Here is a 23,336-nt window from a genome sequence, read left to right on the forward strand (position 1 = left end):
CGGCCGGTATCGCCGAGCGAGGGGCGCCCGAGCGCTCGCTGCGCGGGGAGGGCGGGGCGGCTTAGCCAATGAGAGCCGAGAGAGAGGCCATCATCCGCCGCTGATTGGCCGGCGGACGGGGATGGATTTTCATAAGGTAGTCGGGGCGGACTGCGCCCCTCATACTGTGAGAGCGTGGGTTAGAGTGAGGGGGATTGTTCTTCCTTGAGCACCTGCCATGAGCGTCTGCTGCCTTGGCTGAGCTCTGGGCCGTCCAACGCCACAGGCGGCCAGCGGTACCGCTGGTGTCGAGTTTCCTGCTTCCCCTCCCTGCTATAGCATGAGCGCGCTCAGAGTGCGGCTGCCCGGGGCTGCATGGCAAGCTGGCCCTCGGAGCGCGCCCGGCCCGGAACGAGGGAACGCGCGGCCATGGGCGGAGAGAGCTGTTGGGCAGCCGAGAGCTGGGGCGTGCAGCATCGGGTGTGCAGCATCGGGCGGCGCTTGTGCGCTGGCTGGGCGGGAGCAGTGGCCACCGAGCGGGGCGCACTCCTGCCTCCGTGCCGCTCTAGCTGCCGCTGGGCTCTATGGTAGGCGCTTCCGGTCCCTGCGCCGCGACCGCGCGGTCTGAGCGCAGTTCCCCCGCGGCGACTCTCTAGCCCGCGCTTCCGGCCGCGCGACTTCCGCTCGGTGGGTGGCTCCGCCGCTCGCGCTGCCTCGCCGCCCGCGCCGGGCCGCCCGCGCCCTCCTGTGCCGCCAGGTACGGTCCGGCCGAGTGCGGCCCGGCTGCTGCCGCCGCCCCTGCCGCCGCTCTTCCGCGCAGGGTCCGCCGCCCCGGGCACCGGGTCCGCCGGCGGAGGCCACTGCGGGCGCCATGGGCGCCTACCTGTCGCAGCCGAACACGGTGAAGAGCTCCGGGGACGGGGCTGGGCTTGGGCCGCGCCCGCTGCACTTCGGCTTCAGCGCCATGCAGGGCTGGCGTGTGTCCATGGAGGTGAGCGAGCGCCAGCCGAGGGGCCCTGGGCCGCCGCTTCCCCGAGATGGGGGGGCGGTGGTGGTCCTGGGCGCAGGCAGTGGCGCAGCCCTGGGGCTGCAGCTCCAGTTGTGAGCCCCGCGGGGAGGTTTCTCTCCTTTCTCGATGCCCTGCGCCCACTGGGGGGACATGGGCGGGGGGCGGGCGGTCCCTTTCTCCCGCGGGCAAGGGGCGCTAGGGCCGCGTCGTGGGGAGGGGCAGCCGCTGCTGGTGCTACCACGGCCGTGCTGGAATGCTCGTAGGCTGTTGCTTGTCACGGAGAGCTGCGGGAGAGGCACCCTGCCTTAGGGGCACGGTGGGCTTCCTTCTCCCGACACGTAGCGCTTGGAGGAACCTTACAGGGAGACAGAGACTTGGGCTAAACAGCGGAGGAAAGGACCGTGAAGCACGTGGGATGCAGCACAGTGTGGCAGCAGATGGAGAATCCTCGGGCGGAATCCCTCCTTTGCCTTTCAGGCAGAAATGAAGCATCAGTCTTTCTCTCTCTCCCTGTTCCTGTGTGTTTCTTGAAGGAACCCTCACTGCTTCCATCGGGCTTGTGGCCAGGCCTGGCTTTACCGTCCCCCTAGGCTCATTACAGGGCATGTGAATTACCACAAGTTAGGTATCAGACTGCAGGAGCTGGGTGCTTGCCCATGCTCCTCCCTAGGGAGGGGGAAATCTGTTGGAACCACGTTGTCAAGCTGCTGGGACTTCTCTGCCTTGCCAGTGGTTACTAGAGCCTTGAATCCAAACTCTGGTGCCCTCTGTACTGGTAATGTGCTGGTCTATTTCCTTTCCAGGTGGCCACCATAATGGGCTAAATGAAATAAGGGTACCTGCAGCCCCCCCTGGGCTGGGTTGGCTTTGAGTGCAGTAAAGCAACCCTTTTGTTGTAGCCCTTTGGCTAGTTTGGAAAGGACATCCCATCCTGCCTGTCAGGGGTGGATTTTTGCAAACATGGGTCAGTGAGCCATGCTGTCAGATGCTTCACTGCTGCTGTAATGTCATGGCAGCTGCACTACTGACAGCCTGACGATTCCAGATGTTTCCTTCTTCCTGTGTGCAAGCTCTGTGAAACTTTGGGCTCTGGGTTCCAGGGCAAAAGAGGCAGGAGGATAGGTGCAGTTAGGATATGTCTGTGCTGAGCTGTAACTGGTGGTGTCTCAACTGGTGCATCCTGGTGACCTCTGGAGGGGTGGAATGGTGGCACAGACGTTGCTGGAACGTGGAGGTAATGTGCAGTGTAATCTCTGCAAGGTGATTAGCTTCTCTGTCAGAGACTGAATGCAGAGAGTGCTCTGGCACCCTGGGTGCACAGAGGCTGAAGGGGTTTAAGATGATGGGCATGGACGATGGTGAGCAGAGTTGCACCCATGTATAATGCTGGTGGGCTAAAGTAGCCCACTCCAAGGTGAGACCCTGCTTCATGATTTCACCTATTTGAGGTCTATTCTTGGTGCTGTTGACCTTCACAGAACTTGGATGGGACCCAGAGCTTGCAGCTGTGTTTTCTGCACTAGCCAAGGCTGATCTTGGGCTTATCTCCCTGCTGACAGGAACAATGCTGAGCCTGTTGGTGTGGACATGGCTTAGCTGTGCCATCACAAGAAATGGGGGTTATCACAAGAAGTGAGAAGATGGCAGGAGAGGAGTGTGTATGTCACCAGGCTGTAGCTAGGTGGGGGTTGGTCTCTTCTGCCAGGCAAGCAGCAACAGAACAAGGGGACAGAGTCTAAAGTCGTGCTGGGGGAGGTCTAGGCTGGATGTTAGGAGGAAGTTGTTGGCTGAGAGAGTGATTGGCATTGGAATGGGCTGCCCAGGGAGGTGGTGGAGTTGCTGTCCCTGTCGGTGTTCAAGCAAAGCCTGGATGAGGCACTTAGTGCCATGGTCTAGTTGACTGGCTAGGGCTGGGTGCTAGGTTAGACTGGATGATCTTGGAGGTCTCTTCCAACCTGGCTGATTCTATGAAGTAGAGCCTGCTGAAGGTTGCTTCCGAGTCTGTGGGAGAGATGAGAGAGAGAGACACATTCCATCTAGAGCTCAGCAGAAGTTCTGGTGCATCTTCTGTCACTCCAGTGCTGTGTGGTCTTGTCTTGGTTCGAGTGTTCTCCATTTCTCATGTTTAATTGTATTTTCACTCTTCTGTGAGGCTTGGAGAAAGCTCTGAGCAAAGGCTTTAGTTTTGTGTTTAGTGAAGCCAGTCAGAGCGTGGGTAGCAGAATTTGTGTGCAGCAGTGTGTGTGAAGACCTAGAAGGCCACCCACGATAGACAGCAGAAAGCTGGTGTCCAGGCTTTGTGAGCTCTTGGCTTCATCTGAAATGCCTGAGATTGTGGTTACCTGGATGTCAGCCACTTCAGGTAGCTTGCTAGGCCTGGGAGCAGGAGTGGAGATGTAGTTGGCAGCACAGGGTGATCCCTTGGGTGTTGTCTGACCTGCTTGTAGGATTGAAAACATCAAGACTGGTGTACAGCCAAGCTTACAGTGGTGCAGAGCAAGTCCTGAGTGCAGCATGGGAGCTGAACCATCTCTTCCCAACATGTGCTGGCTCTTCTTGTCCACAGTCTTTGAATCAGTACCCTTCCCCAGGGTCAAGATGAGGTTTGGTGAGAGCTCTACTGAAGTAGAGACTGTTCTTGCTGCCAGTGTTGAGTTTCCTCCCCAGCAGCATCTGTATTACTTGCTCTAATTAAGCTGCTCTTTAGTCACCTGGGACTTACCCTGTTTAGTTTGTGGTGGGTTTGCTGTCTCATTGGCTAGTGAAAATGCTCTGAAAAGTGAGCAGAAAAATGCTGTTTCTCTGTTTATTCCTATTTTCATTCACTGCCTGCAGTGAGCTTGTTGACTACATCTCCTACAGAGTAATTCAGAGTTCTTGTTTTTCACTGTGAGCTGCGATTGTAGTTTGCCTGCTCAGACCCTGGCTTCATCGGGAGTTACCCTGCACAAAGTTCTGCATAAACCAGAGCCACTCTTTTTCTGTTCTCTTTAACACTTGATAGATGTTACAAAGGAACAGAGTTATCTTCTTAAGGGCTTGTGGGACCCCAAAGGGTAAAGAGCTTTTATCTGCGGAGTTCTGCAATGAAAAGCAGAGGAGTTGCACAGCTGCTTGACCATGCAGCAGTTGTAGCTGTGTTGCTATAGAATTTTGGGTTCTGGCTGGCAGATTGGACACGTTCAGGTCTTTGAGGCAGCTGCCTCAGAGTCAGCACAGTGTTTTGTGGCACATGTAACTTCAAGGGGATGAGCTTGAACCACAGCTGAGAGACGAGAGCACCTCATTTAAAGCATTGCATTGTTGTTCCTGAACAAAGGCACGTAGGGTGTGACCAGGCTGTAAGATGCTGTGTTAGGACTCAAGCTTTAAGGAATATCAGAAGATGAGTTGGGCATGAAAAGGATTTGAGAGGAAGATTCAGTTGATCCATTGATTCTGGGCTTTGCACTGGAATAGCTAAGTCGGGCAGGAAAAGGTCAGATATCTGGCTGTAAAACCTGGGTGGTGTCTTCTTCAGAGTCTGCTATTCTAGAGAGACCTTGGGGAGAGAAATGTTGCTCAGTGTCTGTGCTATATATGTTGTTGACTGTTGTTGTTTGGGTGCAGTTTCTCATTTACATCCAAGTTCCCCCTTGGGCTCATCTTCCCTCTCACTTGTCCCTGGAGATTCTCAGTCTCTAGACATGTCTCACCTTAGGAAATGGGACCTGGGTTTGCACTTTGGGTTTTGTATGGTTACTTTACTAGTTCTTATCCTTTGCTTCACTGCTGAAGAGCCACTTGAGCAAAGCCAGGCTCTTCACCTCACTGCCAGGTAGCTGTTCCCTGAGGCCAGCAGCACCTCCCTGGAGCATCCCATGTGGCAAGAGCAGCACAAAGGAGCCTTTGTCCCAGGAGACGGTTTTACAGCCCAGTTGTTTGTCCTCCCTGGCTGTGGTATGTCCTGCAAGGCTGCTTGTCATCAGGCTGAGCAGAAAACTGCTGCCATCCGTGACCATGTTCACCAGGACAGACAAAAGCAGAGCTACCGGTGGTTGAAGGCATGAGGTCAGGAGGCTCCCTATTGAGCTTTTGTTTTTGTCAGTGCCCCAGGGTGGCTTTTCAGTTTAGGTGGCTCTTGTTGACAAGAACAGCGAAGAGAGTCTCTGGAGGAATGGCCAGATTCCATGGGCCAGTTACATTTGAGAGAGCAGACAGAGCTGACCCTGCCTGGAACTTAGCCATATCTGGTGTTGTGACTGTACCAGACCCCCTCTCAAATCCTCAGTACATGGTGACAAGGGTGGGTTACTGCTCCAGCACCGAGAGCACCATGACAACAAAGATCTGTGCCCCTTCTTTGACAGCTGTGCTCTCTGTGTTATTTCTGGAGAATGGGAGGTGGCTTGCTTTCTGTGCATGCTATCCATCCAGCTTTGAGACTCCTTGTGCCACTGCTCAGCTTCCCTGCTACTTTCTTCACTCCTCTGTGAGGTTTAGTGCAGTACATCTCACTCCAGACTTCTCTCTCTTTCAGGATGCTCACAACTGCATACCCGAGCTGGACAGCGAAACAGCCATGTTCTCCGTCTACGATGGACACGGAGGTAATGGCATCCGCTCTCTGCTCCCCAGAGTCCTTCAGCCTGGCTCTTCTGGGCTGCTCAGTGGCTGCTAGCAATCATTAGAAATCCTGGTCCTTCTTGAGAAGCACTTGCTTTGATGTATATCACCACTAAGGTTCTGGAAAGTTTCTTGTGGTTTCTAGAAGGAAAGTCATGGGGCCGATATTAAATTGAAATGAGACTTGCATTGCATCATCTAAAAGTTTTAAGAATGACTCTTCTTGGTGGGAAAGCTGCACAGAATAGTCACAGAAGAGTGGTAGTAAGACAAAAAACACATGAAGTTGGACCACTGAGCTGGCTCCAGTTAGTGTGCTCTGGTGATTGCCAGAAGTGGGTTTCTGAGGAAGGAATGAATAAACAAAACAGGCAGCTCTGGCCCTGACATCCTTCTTGGCTTCCCTTCCCCACCCAAGATTTCCCTGAGCTGGAGTTGGCAAATGTTCTATCTTACAGAAACTCTCCAAGGCCTCTTGATGAACTGATTGGGTCACAGAAATGGTCCAAGGGCTTGGAGACCCTCTGCTTATTGTTCAGCCTGAAGAAGAGGAAGGTCCAGGGACACCTTATTGCAGCATTTCAGCACTGAAAGAGGCCTGTGAGAAAGCAGAGGACAGAGTTTTGGCAGAGCACATTGTGAGAGGACAAGGGATGATGGTTTTAAGCCAAAAGAGGAGCGATTCAGACTAGATAGAAAGAAGAAATTGTTTATGCTGAGGTTGGTGAGACTCTGGCATTGGTTGCCCAGAGATGAGGTAAATGCCCCACCTGTGGAGGCTTTTAGGCTGGACAGGGCTCTGAGCAACTTGCTCTAATTGCAGATGTCTCTGCTTACTGCATGGAGCTTGGTCAAGATAAGCTTTAAGGATCCCTTCCCAGCTAAACCAGTCTGTGATTCTAGGAACTGACTCTTCGTTAATGTGTCTAGTTGTGTTTTGCCCTAGCTTTACATGTTCCAGTGGTTTACTTTGATCTAAATCTACTGCCTGATAATTTCACAGAATCACAGAATAGATCTGGCTGGAAGAAACCTCAAAGATCATCCAGTCCAACCCTCGACCCAGCACTGAAGAGTCAGCACTGAACCATGTCCCTAAGTGCCAGGTCCACGTATTGCTTAGACAACTCCAGCGCTGCCCTGGGCAGACCATTCCAATGTTTGATAACCCTCTCTGTGAAGAAATATGTCCTAACATCCAGCCTGAACCTCCCTTGGTGCAGCTTGAAACTATTGAAACTGCACTTTGGCCACAACAACCCCAAGCAGTTCTACAGGCTGGGGACTGAATGGCTGGAAAGCAGCCAGGAGGAAAGGGACCTGGGGGTACTGGTAGATAGTAGGCTGAAGATGAGCCAGCAGTGTGCCCAGGTGGCCAAGAGAGCCAATGGCATCCTGGCCTGCATCAGGAACAGTGTGGCCAGCAGGACAAGGGAGGTTATTCTGCCCCTGGACTCAGCACTGGTCAGGCCACACCTTGAATACTGTGTCCAGTTCTGGGCTCCTCAATTCAAGAGAGATGTTGAGGTGCTGGAAGGTGTCCAGAGAAGGGTGGCAAAGCTGGTGAGGGGCCTGGAACACAAACCCTATGAGGAGAGGCTGAGGGAGCTGGGGGTGTTTAGCCTGGAGAAGAGGAGGCTCAGGGGTGACCTCATTGCTGTCTACAACTCCCTGAAGGGACATTGTAGCCAGGTTGGGGTGGCCTCTTCTGCCAGGCAAGCAGCAACAGAACAAGGGGACACAGTCTCAAGTTGTGCTGGGGGAGGTCTAGGCTGGATGTTAGGAGGAAGTTCTTCCCAGAGAGAGTGATTGGCATTGGAATGGGCTGCCCAGGGAGGTGGCGGAGGCACCACCCCTGTCGGTGTTGAAGCAAAGCCTGGCTGAGGCACTTAGTGCCATGGTCTGGTTGCTTGGCCAGGGCTGGGTGCTAGGTTGGAGTGGATGATCTTGGAGGTCTCTTCCAACCTGCTTGATTCTATGATTCTATTTCCTCTAGTCCTGTCACTTGACACCAAGGAGAAGAGGCTGGTCCCTCCTCACTCCAGCCTCCCTTCATGTAGTTGTAGAGAGCAAAGAGGTCTGCCCTCAGCCTTCCCCAGACTGAACAACTCCAGCTCCCTCAGATGCTCACTCAGATACTTGAAGGCCATGTGCTCCAGGCCCTCTGTGAGCCTCCTTGCCTTTCCATTTCACTGCAATATCCCCAACACTCATGAGAAATCAGTGAAAAATCACTTTGTTAACACTTTCACTGTCATCATTTTGGAGTCCCTATCCTTTTTTTTCCAGCAAGAAGAGTTCTGGGCTTGTCTCTGGTAACACAGATGATCTTTGCTATTAAATGACAGCAGCACCCTGGGGTCAGATAATTCAGCCAGGCCACACTGACCCTGTTAAGGTCTCTTGCTGGCTGCATCCAGGCTGGTCATTGGTCCCTGGTTCCAGCTGAGCCGTGGGTCAGCCAGATCCTGAGTCATGGCCAGAAACCAGGAGCATGTTGAGCAACTTCTTGCCAGAACTGAACAATGGATGGTTCTGGCAGTTTTTGGCACAGCTGATGAAGTGCTTGGGCTGTGGAATTCGGTTGGCTGCTTGTAGTGAAGGTAGCCACAAATTCCAAAGATGGTATTGTCTCACAGCTATGATAAATTGTTTGTCCTTTTATTTTTCCTCATAGTCTAATACTGCAGCATGCTTTGAGTGAAGCTGCCTGCAGCTGCCTGTGACTTTCAAGTTACAGATACACCCTGAATTTATCATGACTTTATTTTCTGCTTCTTTCCCAGTCCCTTTCCTAACAATTCCTATCAGCACACGAGCTGCTTTGATCCAATAAACTGTAAGGTGTCATTTCTAGAGCTCTGGCCCCAGTTTCTTCCAGATCTTTCCTTAGGTGGCAAGAGATGGTTTGAGTCCACCCATGGAAGTTGGTTTTCTTTCCTTTTTCTACATACCTGCCTTTATCAGTGAGGAGTTTCATCTGCCAATATCACATGAAAGCACAAAATCCTTCTGATTTTGGTTTTGATTGTTCTGAATGATCCATCACTTCTCCATGACCTCTCGTCCAGATCGTTTCTGTAGATGTTGGACAACATCCAGTCCTCAGGGAATTCTCTTGGTGCTCACCCTCCATTTTCTATCACAACTTGGCTGCTTTTCCCATGACAGCTTCAGTATGTAAAAATCTGGTGAATTATTGGAAAGCCTTTTGAAACTCTGTATGGAGTAGATCAACTGAAGTGCCTGTTTCCTCTTTGGAAAAAAACACCATCTGGAACTCTCTGCTGTTTATTCTGCCCCTGGACTCAGCACTGCTCAGGCCACACCTTGAATGCTGTGTCCAGTTCTGGGCTCCTCGATTCAAGAGAGATGTTCAGGTGCTGGAAGGTGTCCAGAGGAGGGCGACAAAGCTGGTGAGGGGCCTGGAGCACAGCCCTGTGAGGAGAGGCTGAGGGAGCTGGGGGTGTGCAGCCTGCAGAAGGGGAGGCTCAGGGCTGACCTCATTGCTGTCTACAGCTACCTGAAGGGAGGCTGTAGCCAGGTGGGGTTGGTCTCTTCTGCCAGGCAAGCAGCAACAGAACAAGGGGACAGAATCTCAAGTTGTGCCGAGGGAGACCTAGGCTGGATGTTAGGAGGAAGTTGTTGGCAGAGAGAGTGATTGGCTTTGGAATGGGCTGCCCAGGGAGGTGCTGGAGTCCCTGTTGGTGTTGAAGCAAAGCCTGGATGAGGCACTTAGTGCCATGGTCTGGTTGACTGGCCAGGGCTGGGTGCTAAGTTGGAGTGGATGATCTTGGAGGTCTCTTCCAGTCTGGTTGATTCTATGACTGGGGGAAGGCATTAGTCAAGATAGCAAAACACTGCTATGGGACTCTAGTTTTTGTTTTAGACATACTAACTCATATTTTAGCTTTCCAGTGATTGAACCTCCACAGCTCTTCCTAAACAAACCTCATCAGTAAGGGTATGGATATAGTTGGTCCTGACTCTGAAAAACAACTGTTGCTCATCCCTACTTTTATATGATATTATTGATGCCTTAGTTCTTCAGTTTGAAACAATGTCTCAGATCTGTCCCATGTAAAGAAAGTTTTGGGTGGGAACTCTTCGAAGCTTTTTTAGCTGTCAGTGCAAAAAATTATTTTCATTTTTATACCTTCCTCTCCAGTAAGCTTCCTGCCCCAGGTGAGCTGGGAGAGGGTTTTATTATTATGTTATATGAACAAAAATAGGGGATTTGGAGGGGGTTTGTGGTGAGACCCTGGAATGGGTTGTCCCGGGAGGCTGTTGGAGTCCTGTCCCTGGAGGTGTTTAAGGCCAGGCTGGATGAGGGTCTGGCCAGCCTGATCAAGGATAGGGTGTCCCTGTCCATGGCAGGGAGGTTGGAACTGGATGATCCTTGTGGTCTCTTCCAACCCTGCCTGATTCTATGATTCTATTTTGTTTCCCCCCCCCCATGCACAAGGCTGCCAAGTTTTGAAGGCTGCTGCTGGGTTTTGGCTTTCCCCAGTTTCCTTTTTACTTTCTCTGGCCTCCCCTGCCCCCAAATCTCTTAAGAATGGTATTTGTGTGCTCTGCACCTCCAGTACAATGTTTGTGATCTGTCTCTGTTGATTTATCCTGTCACTTTCCCTTCAATACCCATAGCTCTCCCTTTTCAATATTGTCAGTGTGAGGTTTTCTTTTTGCTCCTATCAGAGTGTTCAGTTTGAGTACAGTGAGCCCTGTTGTTGCTTCTTTCTACTTTGTGTGCAGATCAGTGGATCTCTCTTGTCTTTGCCATTTTGCCTTCAGTCACTGCCTTAGCATTCTGTCTCCCTCATTGTCTCAGGATGGCAGTTAATACTCTAGGTTTAATACTGTAGAATCATTAATGTTGGACAAGAACTCAAAGATCATCAAGTCCAACCATTAAGCCAGCACTGCCAAGTCCAAAAGTTGGGTTTTTTTTTTGTCTCCTGGTTTGACATAGTATTTCAATCCATAGGAATTAGATTAGACATTAGGAATAAATTCTTCTCTGTGAAGGTGGTGAGATGCTGAAACAGGTTGTCCAGAGAAGTTATGGAGACTCCAGCCCTGGAAGTGTTCATTGTTTGAGGCCCTGAGCAACCTGGTCTAGTAGAAGGTGTTCCTGCCCATGGCAAGGGGTTGGAACTAGATGCTCTTTAAGGTCCTTTCCAGCCTTATTTCCTTATTTCATATTGAAATTGGTGTGTGTGTGTCTAAACAGGGATCAAATGTTGGAGTGGGTTCTGCTTTCAGCCTTGTGGAGGCTGGGTTTGTGCATGTTCTCCCTAATTCTGTGTCACAGGCCAGAAGTGCAATGGGGCTGAAGCCTTTGACCCTTCCTGGAATGGGCAGGGAAGGACTGATGAAGAGCACCAGGCAGGACTGGGATGTCTAAATCAGCTTTAGGAATTACATGGGTCTTAGACCTGCTGCTGATGTCCTCAGAAGGAGAATGCTTGATGTTTAAAGAAGATGAGACCTTGACAAAGTGTGGAGCATGGGTGGGTTTGGGCATAAGTACAGCCAAATCACCGTCACCATCCCTGGAGGTGTTGAAGCAAAGCCTGGCTGAGGCACTTAGTGTCATGGTCTAGTTGACTGGCTAGGGCTGGGTGCTAGGTTAGACTGGATGATCTTGGAGGTCTCTTCCAACCTGGTTGATTCTATGAAATCCAGAGGCATGTTACGCAACAAACTGAAAGGAGTAATTAGTGTCCAGCAGGTAACTGCACTGATGGCACCTGAGCTGCAGAAATGCTCCCCCAGCCCAGCCAGCTTCAGGACACAGTGCTGGTCAGGACCTGAAGTAGACCTCTCAATTGCAGTCTCAAATGTCTTTGTCAGTGACAGAAACATGGTGAGTCCTTTGCTGCAACAGGTCCAGAAGGTCGAGTTTCAGTGTAGGAGGTGCACTGCTTGAGGCAGTTGAGTTTCTGTGGCCACTGTAGCAGCAATGTGCTTTCAGTTCTTGACTCAGCTGTTAGAAATGTAAGGGCTCACTGGGGTTGCTGTGCAAGCAGCTGGACCTGAGGTCTATGTTCTGGACTGTGCTGTGGTCTGTGATCTGCCTTCTGTGCCCAAAAGGGCTCACACCTCTTAGATGTGAAAATGTGTTTTGATGGTTCATCTTCCACAACCAGAGGACTCCAAAAGAGGTGGTCCTTTTTCTAGATGTTGTGGTTAAAGCACTTTGTGTCCTCTGAGCTGGGAAACAGGGTGCCACCATAATCAGCTCACAGAGGATGTCTTGGTTTGAAGATAAGCTGAAGTTGATGGAGAGACATCTGATAAACTGGGACAAGGGTCCCATGTGAAGCTTCATCAGCCTGCAGCAGCAATGTCTGTTGTGACATTTGTGCTGGAGCTGCTCAGGAAACAGCAAGGCTTTCTCCTCTTGCAGTAGTTTATTTCTGGGTTGCCACAGTCAAGCACATCAAACATTCCCAGGTCACTATTTAACCTCAGTGTCCCTCTTTCAAAGAAACATCTTGTTTCACTGCTAGAGCCTGTCATATCAGGGCTGGCTTCCTGCTTCTCTGGCGACAGAGCAGGGCCTTTCTCTGCTGCTTTGCTTTGCATAGTGCTGCCAGGCTCATAGGAAGCTTCTTCCCACAGGCTGTGCTCCAATCCCTTCCCTCACCAGCTCACAGGGATGTACTGGGACTGAGGCTGAAAAGCTGCAGTAGCCTCCTCAGATCAAGCTACTTGTTGCTGTGAGAAAAATCCCTTGTCTTTAGTTGTGGCAGGGAGATTGCAACACTGGGTCATCTTTTCCATCTGGTGGGTGATCAGGTGTCCCTGCTGGTATTATTAGATCTGTCAGCTGCTTCCAGTAGCCCAGATCACACACAGAGCTGCTGCCCTGTCTGCAGACCCCACGGGGCAGGGACAAGGGTCACTCTGAGGGGAGACCTTCTTGCTCTCCACCACTCCCAGAAAGGGGGCTGGAGTGAGGTGGGAGCTGATCTCTTCTCCTAAGAAGCAGTCTCAATCAAGTTGTGCCAGGGGAGGTTTAGGGTTGGACATGAGGAACAATTTCTTGCCCAAGAAGGATTGTCAAGCCCTGCAATAGGTTGCTCAGGCTGTGGTGGAGTTCTCAACACCGGAGTGGTTTAAAAGCCACATAGATGTGGTGCTGAGGGACGTGGCTTAGTGGTGAACTGTCAGTGCTGCATTAACAGTTGGACTCAATGATCTCAAAAATCCTTTCCAACCACAAGGACTCTGTGATTCCATACATGTATATTTTATCCCTCATCTAAGTCAGCTACATCAATATGGCATTATCTTTAAGAGCAGATACTGAGTTGGACTGGCAAGGTCTGCTTCCATGTGCCCATGTCAATAGGCTTGAATTGTCTGTCCTTCTCATCTGAGATCTTGTAAGGTCCAGCTGGTCTCTTAGTTCTCTGAGGGATCTGTTGTTGTCAGGTCATGTTGATGTTCCTTTTAAAGCTCTCATTAAAATGCTTGGGTCATAGAATCAACCAGGTTGGAAGAGACCTCCAAGATCATCCACTCCAACCTAGCACCCAGACCTGCCCAAGCAACCAGACCATGGCACTAAGTGCCTCAGCCAGGCTTTTCTTGAGCACCTCCAGGGATGGTGTATAGGGTTAACACTCCAGGGGGAGTAACCCTGAACCTGACCCCCACCCCTGGGGAGGGGCCAAGACCCCTAGGGTCAGGTTCAGGGTTACTCCCCCTGGAGTGTTAACCCTATACAGATGGCAACTCCACCACCCCCCTGGGCAGCCCATTCCAATGCCAATCACTCTCTCTGCCAACAACTTCCTCCTAACATCCAGCCTAGACCTCCCCTGGCACAACTTGAGACTGAGTCCCCTTCTTCTGTTGCTGGTTGCAGGGGTCAGTCTTCTTGCTCTCTTAGATCATTTGTTTTCCTGTGGTCTTCCCTTTTTCTTTCCCTCCCCTCTTTCTCCTGCACTGTGATTTTTGAGAGCTTGGTCAGAGTAGAGCTCAGACCCTTCGTTGCCTTGATCTGTGGCACTGAACTTTTGCAGGGCTGTTTATCAGCAACTGCTTCTCTCTTTGCTGTCCATGGCTGCTTGATCCCCGTTCTGCAAGCACATTTGCGAAGTCCCATCTGCTCTTTCCCTGAGATATTACTACCTGTTGGCTTCCTGACTTGCTGCCTCTGTCTCTCACAGCTTCCCATCCTACATTGTTTCTCTGCCTCTCACATGAAAACTGCAACTACTAGACTTATTTTACAGGTTGTATTGTTCTTTCTGGTGCCCCTTACTGAGATGAACTACAGATACTTGTGATGCTTTATTCTGTTTAACCTTCTTCCTCTCTTAATGGCACCTTCATGGTCCCAAAACACATCTCCTGTACTTGACAGTGTTCATAACTGAGCTCTGGAATGTTCCTGGCTCTTAAAGTCTTCCAGCCACTCTAGGAGTGGTGCTTGGTTTGAGTTGTTGACTGTCAATCCACATTAAACCTCTGCTCATCAGTCTGGTGTTCTGACCACCATTCACTCACACCATGTCTCACACTGTTCTCTTTCCTGTGCCAGTATGGCTGCTTTGCTAATCAGGACCCCATCTTCCTGGAGGGTTTCTCTCAAGGCTGTGACATCGTAGAGTGCTTGGTCCAGATCACGTAAATGCTTTCTGTGTTGCCTCTCACATGTTGCTGATGCTCTGTGTACATTGACCAAAAGCCTCCCTTTTCACAGAATGCCAGCATGATGGGAGTTGTAAGAGACTTCTGGAGATCATCTAGTCCAACTCCTCTGCTAAAGCAGAGTCACCCAGAGCAGGTTGCCCAGGATCATGTCCAGGAGGGTTTGGAATCTCTACAGAGAGGGAGACTCCACAACCTCTCTGGGCAGTCTGTTCCAGGGCTCCAGCACCCTGTTCAGACAGAACATTCGGTGTTCCAGATTGTGCCTGTTGCCCCTTGTCCTGTCACTGGGCACCACTGAAAAGACTCTTGCCCCCCACCACTTAGATATGGACCAACATTTCCACATTCTTTATCACTGCATTTAAATGTGCACATGAAGCTTTCTAGGTTTAAATGGACCTAAGGGCAGCTTTATAGCATTGGCCAAATCTGATGGGCAGTAGCTCACTGAGACTGACCAGGAGAGATCAGCAAATTCTGCTGTACTGGAGCTGCATCCCGCTGGGAGGTGAGGTGTGGGCAAGAGCCTTTAAACTCCCCATGTTGGAGTTAGTTCTCCTTTGTGTCCCAAGGTTTGCCTCGGGGGTTCAGTTGCTCAAGAACATGTTTTGCTTCTGAGGAGCAGCCTCTAAAAGATAGATTTCTGCTCTCTTGCAGGAGAAGAAGTTGCCCTGTACTGTGCCAAGTATCTTCCTGAGATAATCAAAGACCAGAAAGCCTACAAAGAAGGCAAATTGCAAAAGGTAAGAACCAAGTGAGCTCCAGTGCAGAGGAGAGCCCTTATTTAGGTACCTAATCCTGTCCCTCCAAGGTCTCCCTGCTGATTCTTCATTTCCCTCTCTTGTTTGTAGTTGAGTACATCAGGTATTTCTATTGTCTTTTCAAATATAAACCACCTTCTGTTTTCCAGCTTTTTTAGGTTTGCTTTCTTTCTCTTTCACTCCTTAATTCTCCAGACCCATTCCAATCAAAGGCAGAAGCTGTTTCTTTGACTGGTTTTGGTGGGTTTTTTTTAGGGGTGAGGAAGGCTTTGACATTGAGGTTGGAGGTTAGTTAATGTCTTGCTTCCACCAAGCAAGCCTTCTGTTGTTGTTATTCTCCCTTATAGTACTAAGGCCTCATCCAGCATCAGGTGCCCTCTGGGTTGGTGCTGAGCCCCAGCAAGAGGCAACCAAGATGGTGAAGGACCAGAGGATCTCTGCTGTAGGGAGAGGTTGATGGAGCTGGGACTGGTCAGTCAAGAGCAGAGAGGGCTCAGGGGGGTTGAGTTTGTGTCTGTAAATACCTGCAGGTTACTCAGAGGGTGGAGCCAGGTTCTCACAGCGTGCCCAGTGGGCACCAACTGGACCACAGGAAGCTCCATCTGAACATGAGGGAACACATTTCAGTGTAAGGGTGACAAGGGCAGAGGTTGTCCAAGGATGTAATGGAGTCTCATCGTTGAAGCTATTTGGAAACCATTTGGATGTGGTCCTGGGCAGCTGCTTTGGGTGTCCCTGCTGGAGGAGGGGGTTGCATGAAGTGGATTGCAGAGGTTCCTGCCAGCTACTCTGTGGTTCTGTGTGGGCTGTGTCCTGGAAGAGACCTGACTGCACGGCATGACACTTAAGTATCCTGTGCATGTTCTCATGTCCATCCCTAGGCCCTGGAAGATGCTTTCTTAGCCATAGATGCCAAGCTCACCACTGAAGAGGTGATTAAAGAGCTCTCCCAGATGGCTGGGCGACCCCAGGATGATGAAGATGAAAAGGAGAAAGTTGCTGATGAAGACGATGGTAAGTTGGATGCCACCACATAGACAAGGCTGCAGCTCCAGGATGGGGGCTGAAACAACTGGGCCAGGTTTTCCTCAACAGAAGAGTTTTACCCCAACTTCTCCACTAAATCTCAACTGGAGATGAATTGCCACTCCTCAGCAGTTCTGGGTGCTTCAGGCTGGTGCTAGAGGAATTTGGCATCATTTGGTCTGTTGTTTTTTGTAGGGCTTTGTTCATGGGGTGCAGAGTTTTGGGGTGTGCCAGAAACCTCCAAGCTAGGAAGTAAGCTGAGCTGTGGCAGTGAGACAGTGTGATGTTCAGGGCTAAGCTCTCTGAAGCAGACTCTGGTCTCTTCAGCAGTTCTTCTTCTCACTAAAAAGTGAGTGTTATTTTCCACCAGCAAGTGGTTGCCAGACCATGAAGCCAGCTAGAAGTTGAACCCTACAGGAGGACCCCATGCTGCTCTCAGCTGAATACCTCAGAGCAAGTGTAAAGTGATGCTGTCACCCTGAGCACTGTGGTGGGCTGAAAATGCTGAATTTGTTGGCCCTCATTCTCCATCTGACAGGGACAAAGTGGTTTTTAGGTTGGCTGGAGATTTTTTGTTGGTTTGTCCTGTATTGTCAGGAGTATTTGAGAAATGGGTGTTCCTTTTGGGGACTGACTAGCAGAGAAAATTATAACCAAGGGGATGGCAGTAAGCAAGCAGGGGATCATAGTCTAGGAAAGGTCACCCTGTTTTGTGTTCTACTGTGGAGATCCTGCACTGACTGCCTGAAGCTGCTCTGTGGATCCCTGTAGCCAGCTGGGATCCCTGTGCTGCTTAAGGCCCAAACTCCACAAACTTCTTGTTCCCAGCTGCAGTTTTAGTGAACAGATCTGTAGATGGACATGATCTGTTTGCTTCCCCTGCAGGCCCAGATGAGCCCATGCTCCACAAATACTGAGCTCTTTGCCCTCCAGCCTTACACCTAATGAGCTGCCTCCCAGCCAGCTCATGTCCCAAGCCACAGGCACTGAGGAAACATGGCTGGGGCAGGAGCCATCTGCCTACCATATGCCCATTGTCCACTTGCAGCTCCTGGAATTGGTGGGATGGCACAGGTCTGGCAACCTTTGCCTCTGCCCACCAGCTTACTGAGCACTGCTGGAGCCTGTCTGCAGCCAGAGCAACTCAGCTCTGGCATTGGTGGGATGGCACAGGTCTGGCAACCTTTGCCTCTGTCCACCAGCTTACTGAGCACTGCTGGAGCCTGTCTGCAGCCAGAGCAACTCAGCTCTGGCATTGGTGGGATGGCACAGGTCTGGCAACCTTTGCCTCTGTCCACCAGCTTACTGAGCACTGCTGGAGCCTGTCTGCAGCCAGAGCAACTCAGCTCTGGCATTGGTGGGATGGCACAGGTCTGGCAACCTTTGCCTCTGCCCACCAGCTTACTGAGCACTGCTGGAGCCTGTCTGCAGCCAGAGCAACTCAGCTCTGGCATTGGTGGGATGGCACAGGTCTGGCAACCTTTGCCTCTGTCCACCAGCTTACTGAGCACTGCTGGAGCCTGTCTGCAGCCAGAGCAACTCAGCTCTGGCATTGGTGGGATGGCACAGGTCTGGCAACCTTTGCCTCTGTCCACCAGCTTACTGAGCACTGCTGGAGCCTGTCTGCAGCCAGAGCAACTCAGCTCTGAGACCAGGGTGTGCTGTACAGCTGCTGCCGCGATGATGTGTCCAGCTTCATATTCACCTCCCTACCCCTTTCCATTTGTAGTGGATAATGAGGAAGCTGCTCTTCTGCACGAAGAAGCCACAATGACCATCGAGGAGCTTCTCACACGTTACGGACAAAACTGCAGCAAGAACCTCAAAAACAAGTCCTTAGCTCCGGCCGCGGAGAACGCTGCAGAGGGGACAGGCAAGCAGCATGATGGGGAGTCAAATATGAATGGAGAGGCTGAGCCGGGGGAGCTTTCCGACCACAAGGAGAGGAAGAATGGGAAGCCAGACGAAGAAATCTCGGGTATTTCCTCCACCTCAGACACAGCCAGCGCTGGAGGCAACAGCCCTGCTCCGCAGAAGCCCGAACTAGGCAAAGGTGACGAGGCCGTCACCTCTTCTACTGGGGAGGCCGGGCCCTCCTGCTCCTCCACGGGGAAGCCCCAGCGCACAGCCAAATCCAAATTTTTTGAGGACAGTGAGGATGAGTCAGATGAGGTTGAGGAAGAGGAGGAAGACAGTGAGGTAGGAACCAGCACTGGGACAGAGTGGCCTTCTGGCTGGGCAGAATGCATTGCTTGCTGTGGTACTTGAGCTACGAGCCCTGGGCTCATCTTGGGTGTCTCCTAGGAATAGGGTTTTTTTTTTTCAGGCTGGTACTCTTGAGTCGGTCTCATGGGAATGTTTGGGATTGTCCAGATCACCCTGAACACCCAGATTGTTCAGAACACCCTCACCTGTGCAGCAGCCATAATGGATAGCCCTTGGTCTTGCTGCATGCACCGTCCCTTTGTTCACTGTGCTCTAATGGTAGACATCAGGTGTGGGGGAAAATGCCAGGTCATCTCACACCTCTGGGGTCAACTTCTCATCTGTCTGAACTGAGGGATCAAGCTGCTTGGGGAGGGCACCCACAGTATCCTCTCTGACTCCTGTGGTATCTCGTTGTTTCTTGTAGGAATGCAGTGAAGATGAGGATGGTTACAGCAGTGAAGAGGCAGAGAATGAAGATGACGAAGATGATACTGAAGAAGCAGAGGAGGATGAGGAGGAAGAGGAGGAAATGTTGTTACCAGGCATGGAGGGGAAAGAGGAGGTGCACACCCTGTTTTTGTGTTCTGCAGCATAGTGTAAAGCCAAGGGGGCACTTAGAGGGGACTTAGCAAGGAGCTATTTCCATAGGGATGGGGACGAAACACCCCTTTTGTTCTCCTGAGGCTGTCACAGCTGCTGACAGCCTGACAGTGTAAAAAGCTGAGGGACTGGGCATGGATCTGGGCAGCAGATTAACATCAGAAGAGGCTGACCCCACTGCTGGGCGTCAGTATGACAGGAGAGTATAGGACAGCAGTAAGGCTCTGCTTGCTGGCAGTGCAGCTCCCGATCCAGCCAAGGCTGAGACTCCACAGCCCATGGCAGTGCTGGCAGGTGGGCCAGGGATGTGGGATGTCAGGATAAGGGACTACAGCTGCCAAGGCATTCACTTTCTGTCTTTGAAAAGACATCCTGGGTGTCAGCAAGGATGCTTGAGCTGGGCTAGGGCTGGAACCAGCATGTTGGAGCAGAGGGTATGGCAGGATGTGATGAACATTAGAGAATCTTGAACCCCACTGTTGTTTTGTGAGGCAGGAATGGAAGCATTGCTTGACCCTGCCCACTGTGAACACACTCCTGCAGTGTGTCACACCTTCCACAGGCTTTTCTCCATTGTTCTGTGCATGCTCATGAGGACAAGGGGCAAGATGCAGCACCTCAGGGTTTAGGCTGTTGTGACAGAGGGGGCCTGCAGTGGCTGGTGCTTGGTTCTCTCATTGACCTGGTATGGAGCAGGCAAAAGGAGTCTCAGCAAAGTGCCCTGTCTCTTGCAGCCTGGCTCTGACAGCGGGACCACTGCTGTCGTGGCCCTGATCCGGGGCAAGCAGCTGATTGTGGCCAACGCCGGAGACTCGCGCTGTGTGGTGTCGGAAGGTGGCAAAGCTGTCGACATGTCCTATGACCACAAGCCTGAGGACGAAGTGGAGCTGGCCAGGATAAAGAATGCTGGTGGCAAGGTCACCATGGATGGGAGAGTGAACGGTGGCCTCAACCTCTCCAGGGCGATCGGTGAGCAAGATGGGGTGGATGCTGGCGTGGCTGCCCTCGCTGTGCTTGGGGTCCCCTACTGACAGATGGAAATGGGCTTCTTAGCGAGGCCTGCTGTGACTGGACAAGGGGAGATTTAGACTAGATGGAAGAAATGGTTTACACTGAGAGTGATGAGACACTGTCCCCAGTTGTAGAGAGGTGATAGATACCCCATGCCTGGCAACATTCTGGGTCAGGTTGGATAGGAACAACCTGATCTAGTTGAAGATATCTCTGCTGACTTGCAGGGAGGTTGGACTAGATGACATTTAAAGGTCTCTTCCCACCCAAACCACTCTATAAACATGGTAGGTTCCTTTGAAGTACCCACAGCCTGACCCCCTTTAATCATCACAGTATCATCAAGGTTGGAAGAGACCTCACAGATCATCAAGTCCAACCCTTTACCACAGAGCTCAAGGCTAGACCATGGCACCAAGTGCCACGTCCAATCCTGCCTTGAACAGCTCCAGGGACGGCGACTCCACCACGTCCCCGGGCAGCCCATTCCAGTGTCCAATGACTCTCTCAGTGAAGAACTTTCTCCTCACCTCGAGCCCAAATTTCCCCTGGCACAGCCTGAGGCTGTGTCCTCTCATTCTGGTGCTGGCCACCTGAGAGAAGAGAGCAACCTCCTCCTGGCCACAACCACCCCTCAGGTAGTTGTAGACTATCATGGGAGCGCTTGTCCCAGCTCTGGTGGGGATGCCCTTTTGCAGGATAGGGACAGGGCTCCTCACCGTGTGGGGACAGGCATCATTTCTAGGGTCACAGGGAAAGTGACCCATCTCTGAACCACAGGGGATCACTTCTACAAGCGGAACAAGAATCTGCCTCCAGAAGAACAGATGATCTCTGCCTTGCCTGACATTAAAGTGCTGACAATAAATGACGACCACGACTTCATGGTTATTGCCTGTGATGGAATCTGGTGAGTGGTGAGGGAGTGGTTGTTCCTCCTGGTCATTGCTGCTCTGGTCTTTCTCTGGAGATGGGTCTCAGGAAGGCCTAAGGACCCTGAGTGATAAAGAGACACTGTAACATGACTGCTTCACTCACTTGTCCTTCTGACCCCTCCACTCTGCAGGAATGTGATGAGCAGCCAGGAAGTAGTGGATTTCATCCAGTCCAAGATCACCCAAAAGGATGAAAATGGAGTCCTGAGGCCGCTATCCTCTATTGTAGAAGAGGTAAGGTCCAGAGCTTCACTATCCCCTCAGCACGTGGTTTCTGCATCCCAGTTTGATGCCTTGATCCACCCACTCTATCAGCCTTGTGTGTTCAGCAGTTGCATCTCAAACAGGTGCTAGATATCCCTCCTCTGGCAACATTCCAGGTCAGGTTGGATGAGGCTCCCCTGGAACCTAATCTAGATGATGTCCATGCTCACTGCAGGAGAATTGAACTAGATAACCTTTAAGGGTACTCAGCCCAAACCATTCTGTGATTCTATGATATGGTAGCACTTGGGATGCAGCACTGGCTGGAACAGGAGCAGAGATACATCTCAAGTGGGACTTGGTTTCTCTTGCACCCTGACCCGTGTTTCTAGCCTCTAGGTTGCTGTCAAGGTGAAGGAGTTTCTGTCCACCTTCAGCAAACCAGGGCTGCTGAGGCTGTTTCTGTCCCTTGTGTGGTTGTGAGCAGCATTTAAGCCAAGCCTGCACCATTCTGTCCCTGAGCCAGGGACTTGGTCTCCTCTCCCAAGAAACAAGTGATGGGAGAAGAGGAAATGGCCTCAAGTAGTGCCAGGGGAAGTTTATGTTGGATATGAGGAACAATTTCTTCCCCAAAAGGTTTGCAAAGCCCTGGAACAGGCTGCTCAGAACAGTGGTGGAGTCCCCATTCCCAGAGGGATTGAAAGCCGGAGAAAGTATAGGCTGGATGTTAGGAGGAGGTTCTTCACAGGGACAGTGATTTCCCATTGGAATGGGCTGCCCAGAGAGGTGGTGGAGGCACCGTCCCTGGGGGTGTTCAGGAAAAGACTGGATGAGGCATTCAGTGTCATGGTCTAGTTGACTGGATAGGGCTGGGGAATAGGTTGGACTGGATGAGCTTGGAGGTCTCTTCCAACCTGGTTGATTCTATGATGTGGAGCTAAGGGGTTGAGTTCAGTGGTGACCTGTCAGCGCTGGGTTAACAGTTGGGCTTGATAGTCTTAAAGGTCTCTCCCAGTCAAAATGACTTTGTGATTGTAACCCACTGTTAGTTTTTGGGATGGGTCCGGTGTCTAGGCCGTGTCTGCTCTCTGTGATCTGTGCTGTCCTGTCTCTCCTCAGCTGCTGGATCAGTGTTTGGCTCCAGATACCTCAGGAGATGGCACGGGCTGTGATAACATGACTTGCATCATCATCAGTTTCAAGCCCCGCAATACACACCCGCCTGCTGAGAGTGGGAAGCGGAAACTGGAGGCCGTGGCAGCACCAGCAGAGGAGAACGGCAGCAAGGACACCAAGAAGGCCAAGCTGGAGTAGCTGGCCTTGTGCAGGGACTTGGCTGTGCGCTCACCAGACTCTCCTTTCTTAAACACGCTGAACTCAAGACTCACAAAGTCTTGTCCTGTTTTTTAGCCTTAGCAGAGGCCTTGTCTGTCTGTGTCCTGGTGGGGGGGTGGGGGGTGGGTCTGGTTAGCCAAGGGCATGTCGCACTCTTCATCCATAACCATTCCAAAGAGGGAGCCGAGGGCAGAGCTGTGCCGGAGCAGCAGGAGCCGGCCGCACCCTGCGGTTAGAGGAACGATGTGTCCCCCCCGCATTGTCTCCATGTGGTTGTTGCCATTTCTGTGCCTGTGAGTTTCTGTTCAGAGGGAAGAACTTTTTCACCGTTGAGGTTTTTTTTAATCTGCACCTGATTATTTAAAGCCCTTTTTTTGTTTGGTTTTTTTTTTTGTGAAACAATCCGGCTGTGGTGCTGCTGCCACACCTCATTCTGTTGTACACTTTCAATCAATACTTTTTTCCAACTAAAAGCCCAGAAAACATAGCTGTACTGCTGGTCCACGGTTCTTTCTGGAGGGTGGGGGGTCTTTCCTGGTGTCTGTGGGGTCTTGGCAGCTCCCATGCAGCGGCTGGCTCCTGCCACAGGGTGCAGAGCACCAGCCCCTGCTGTGAAGTGCTTGGGCCTACTGCCTCTGCTAACTGAGGTGGCTCAGTTGAGGTGGAGATCCATCTCTGGAGACCCATTTGTGTCTGCTAGAGGGACAGCTACCAGCCACACCCCCCTGAGCTGGCTTGCCTGCTGCATGCTGCACCACCTCTGCTGCAGGCTCCCTTCAAGGGGTGATAAGAAACAGCTATCTGATGTGCTGGGTGGTGTAAAGCTTGTACAACCCATGTCAGTGCTGCAGCTGCTCCTTGGGCTCTAAACCACTGCTGGGACAGTCAGTTGCTACTCCTTTTCCTGTGCCACTTCACCTTCCACCCTGCATGCTGAAGAGCACAGAGAGGAACAAAGGTTTACTGGCAGAGCTTCCTCCAGCTTGTGTCAGA

At 51.5% G+C, this 23,336-nt stretch overlaps 1 protein-coding gene across 2 annotated transcripts; it reads left to right on the plus strand.

The window, feature by feature from the left end:
* Positions 1 to 63: 63 nt before the first annotated feature.
* Positions 64 to 22,830, plus strand: PPM1G (protein phosphatase, Mg2+/Mn2+ dependent 1G). Of its 2 annotated transcripts, none has more exons than XM_064146469.1 (10): positions 64 to 136; positions 5,508 to 5,577; positions 14,921 to 15,006; positions 15,906 to 16,038; positions 17,780 to 18,249; positions 18,683 to 18,820; positions 19,593 to 19,827; positions 20,650 to 20,779; positions 20,936 to 21,038; positions 22,128 to 22,830. In XM_064146469.1, the coding sequence occupies exons 1-10, from the start codon at positions 122 to 124 to the stop codon at positions 22,320 to 22,322; spliced, it is 1,575 nt and encodes a 524-aa protein (XP_064002539.1). In that variant the 5' UTR covers positions 64 to 121; the 3' UTR covers positions 22,323 to 22,830. The 2 variants fall into 2 exon arrangements, with proteins under 2 accessions (XP_064002539.1, XP_064002538.1); XM_064146468.1 differs by lacking the exon at positions 64 to 136 and adding an exon at positions 759 to 970.
* Positions 22,831 to 23,336: the final 506 nt, after the last annotated feature.

This window comes from Pogoniulus pusillus, chromosome 7 (genome assembly GCF_015220805.1).
Source record: "Pogoniulus pusillus isolate bPogPus1 chromosome 7, bPogPus1.pri, whole genome shotgun sequence".
NCBI lineage: Eukaryota > Metazoa > Chordata > Aves > Piciformes > Lybiidae > Pogoniulus > Pogoniulus pusillus.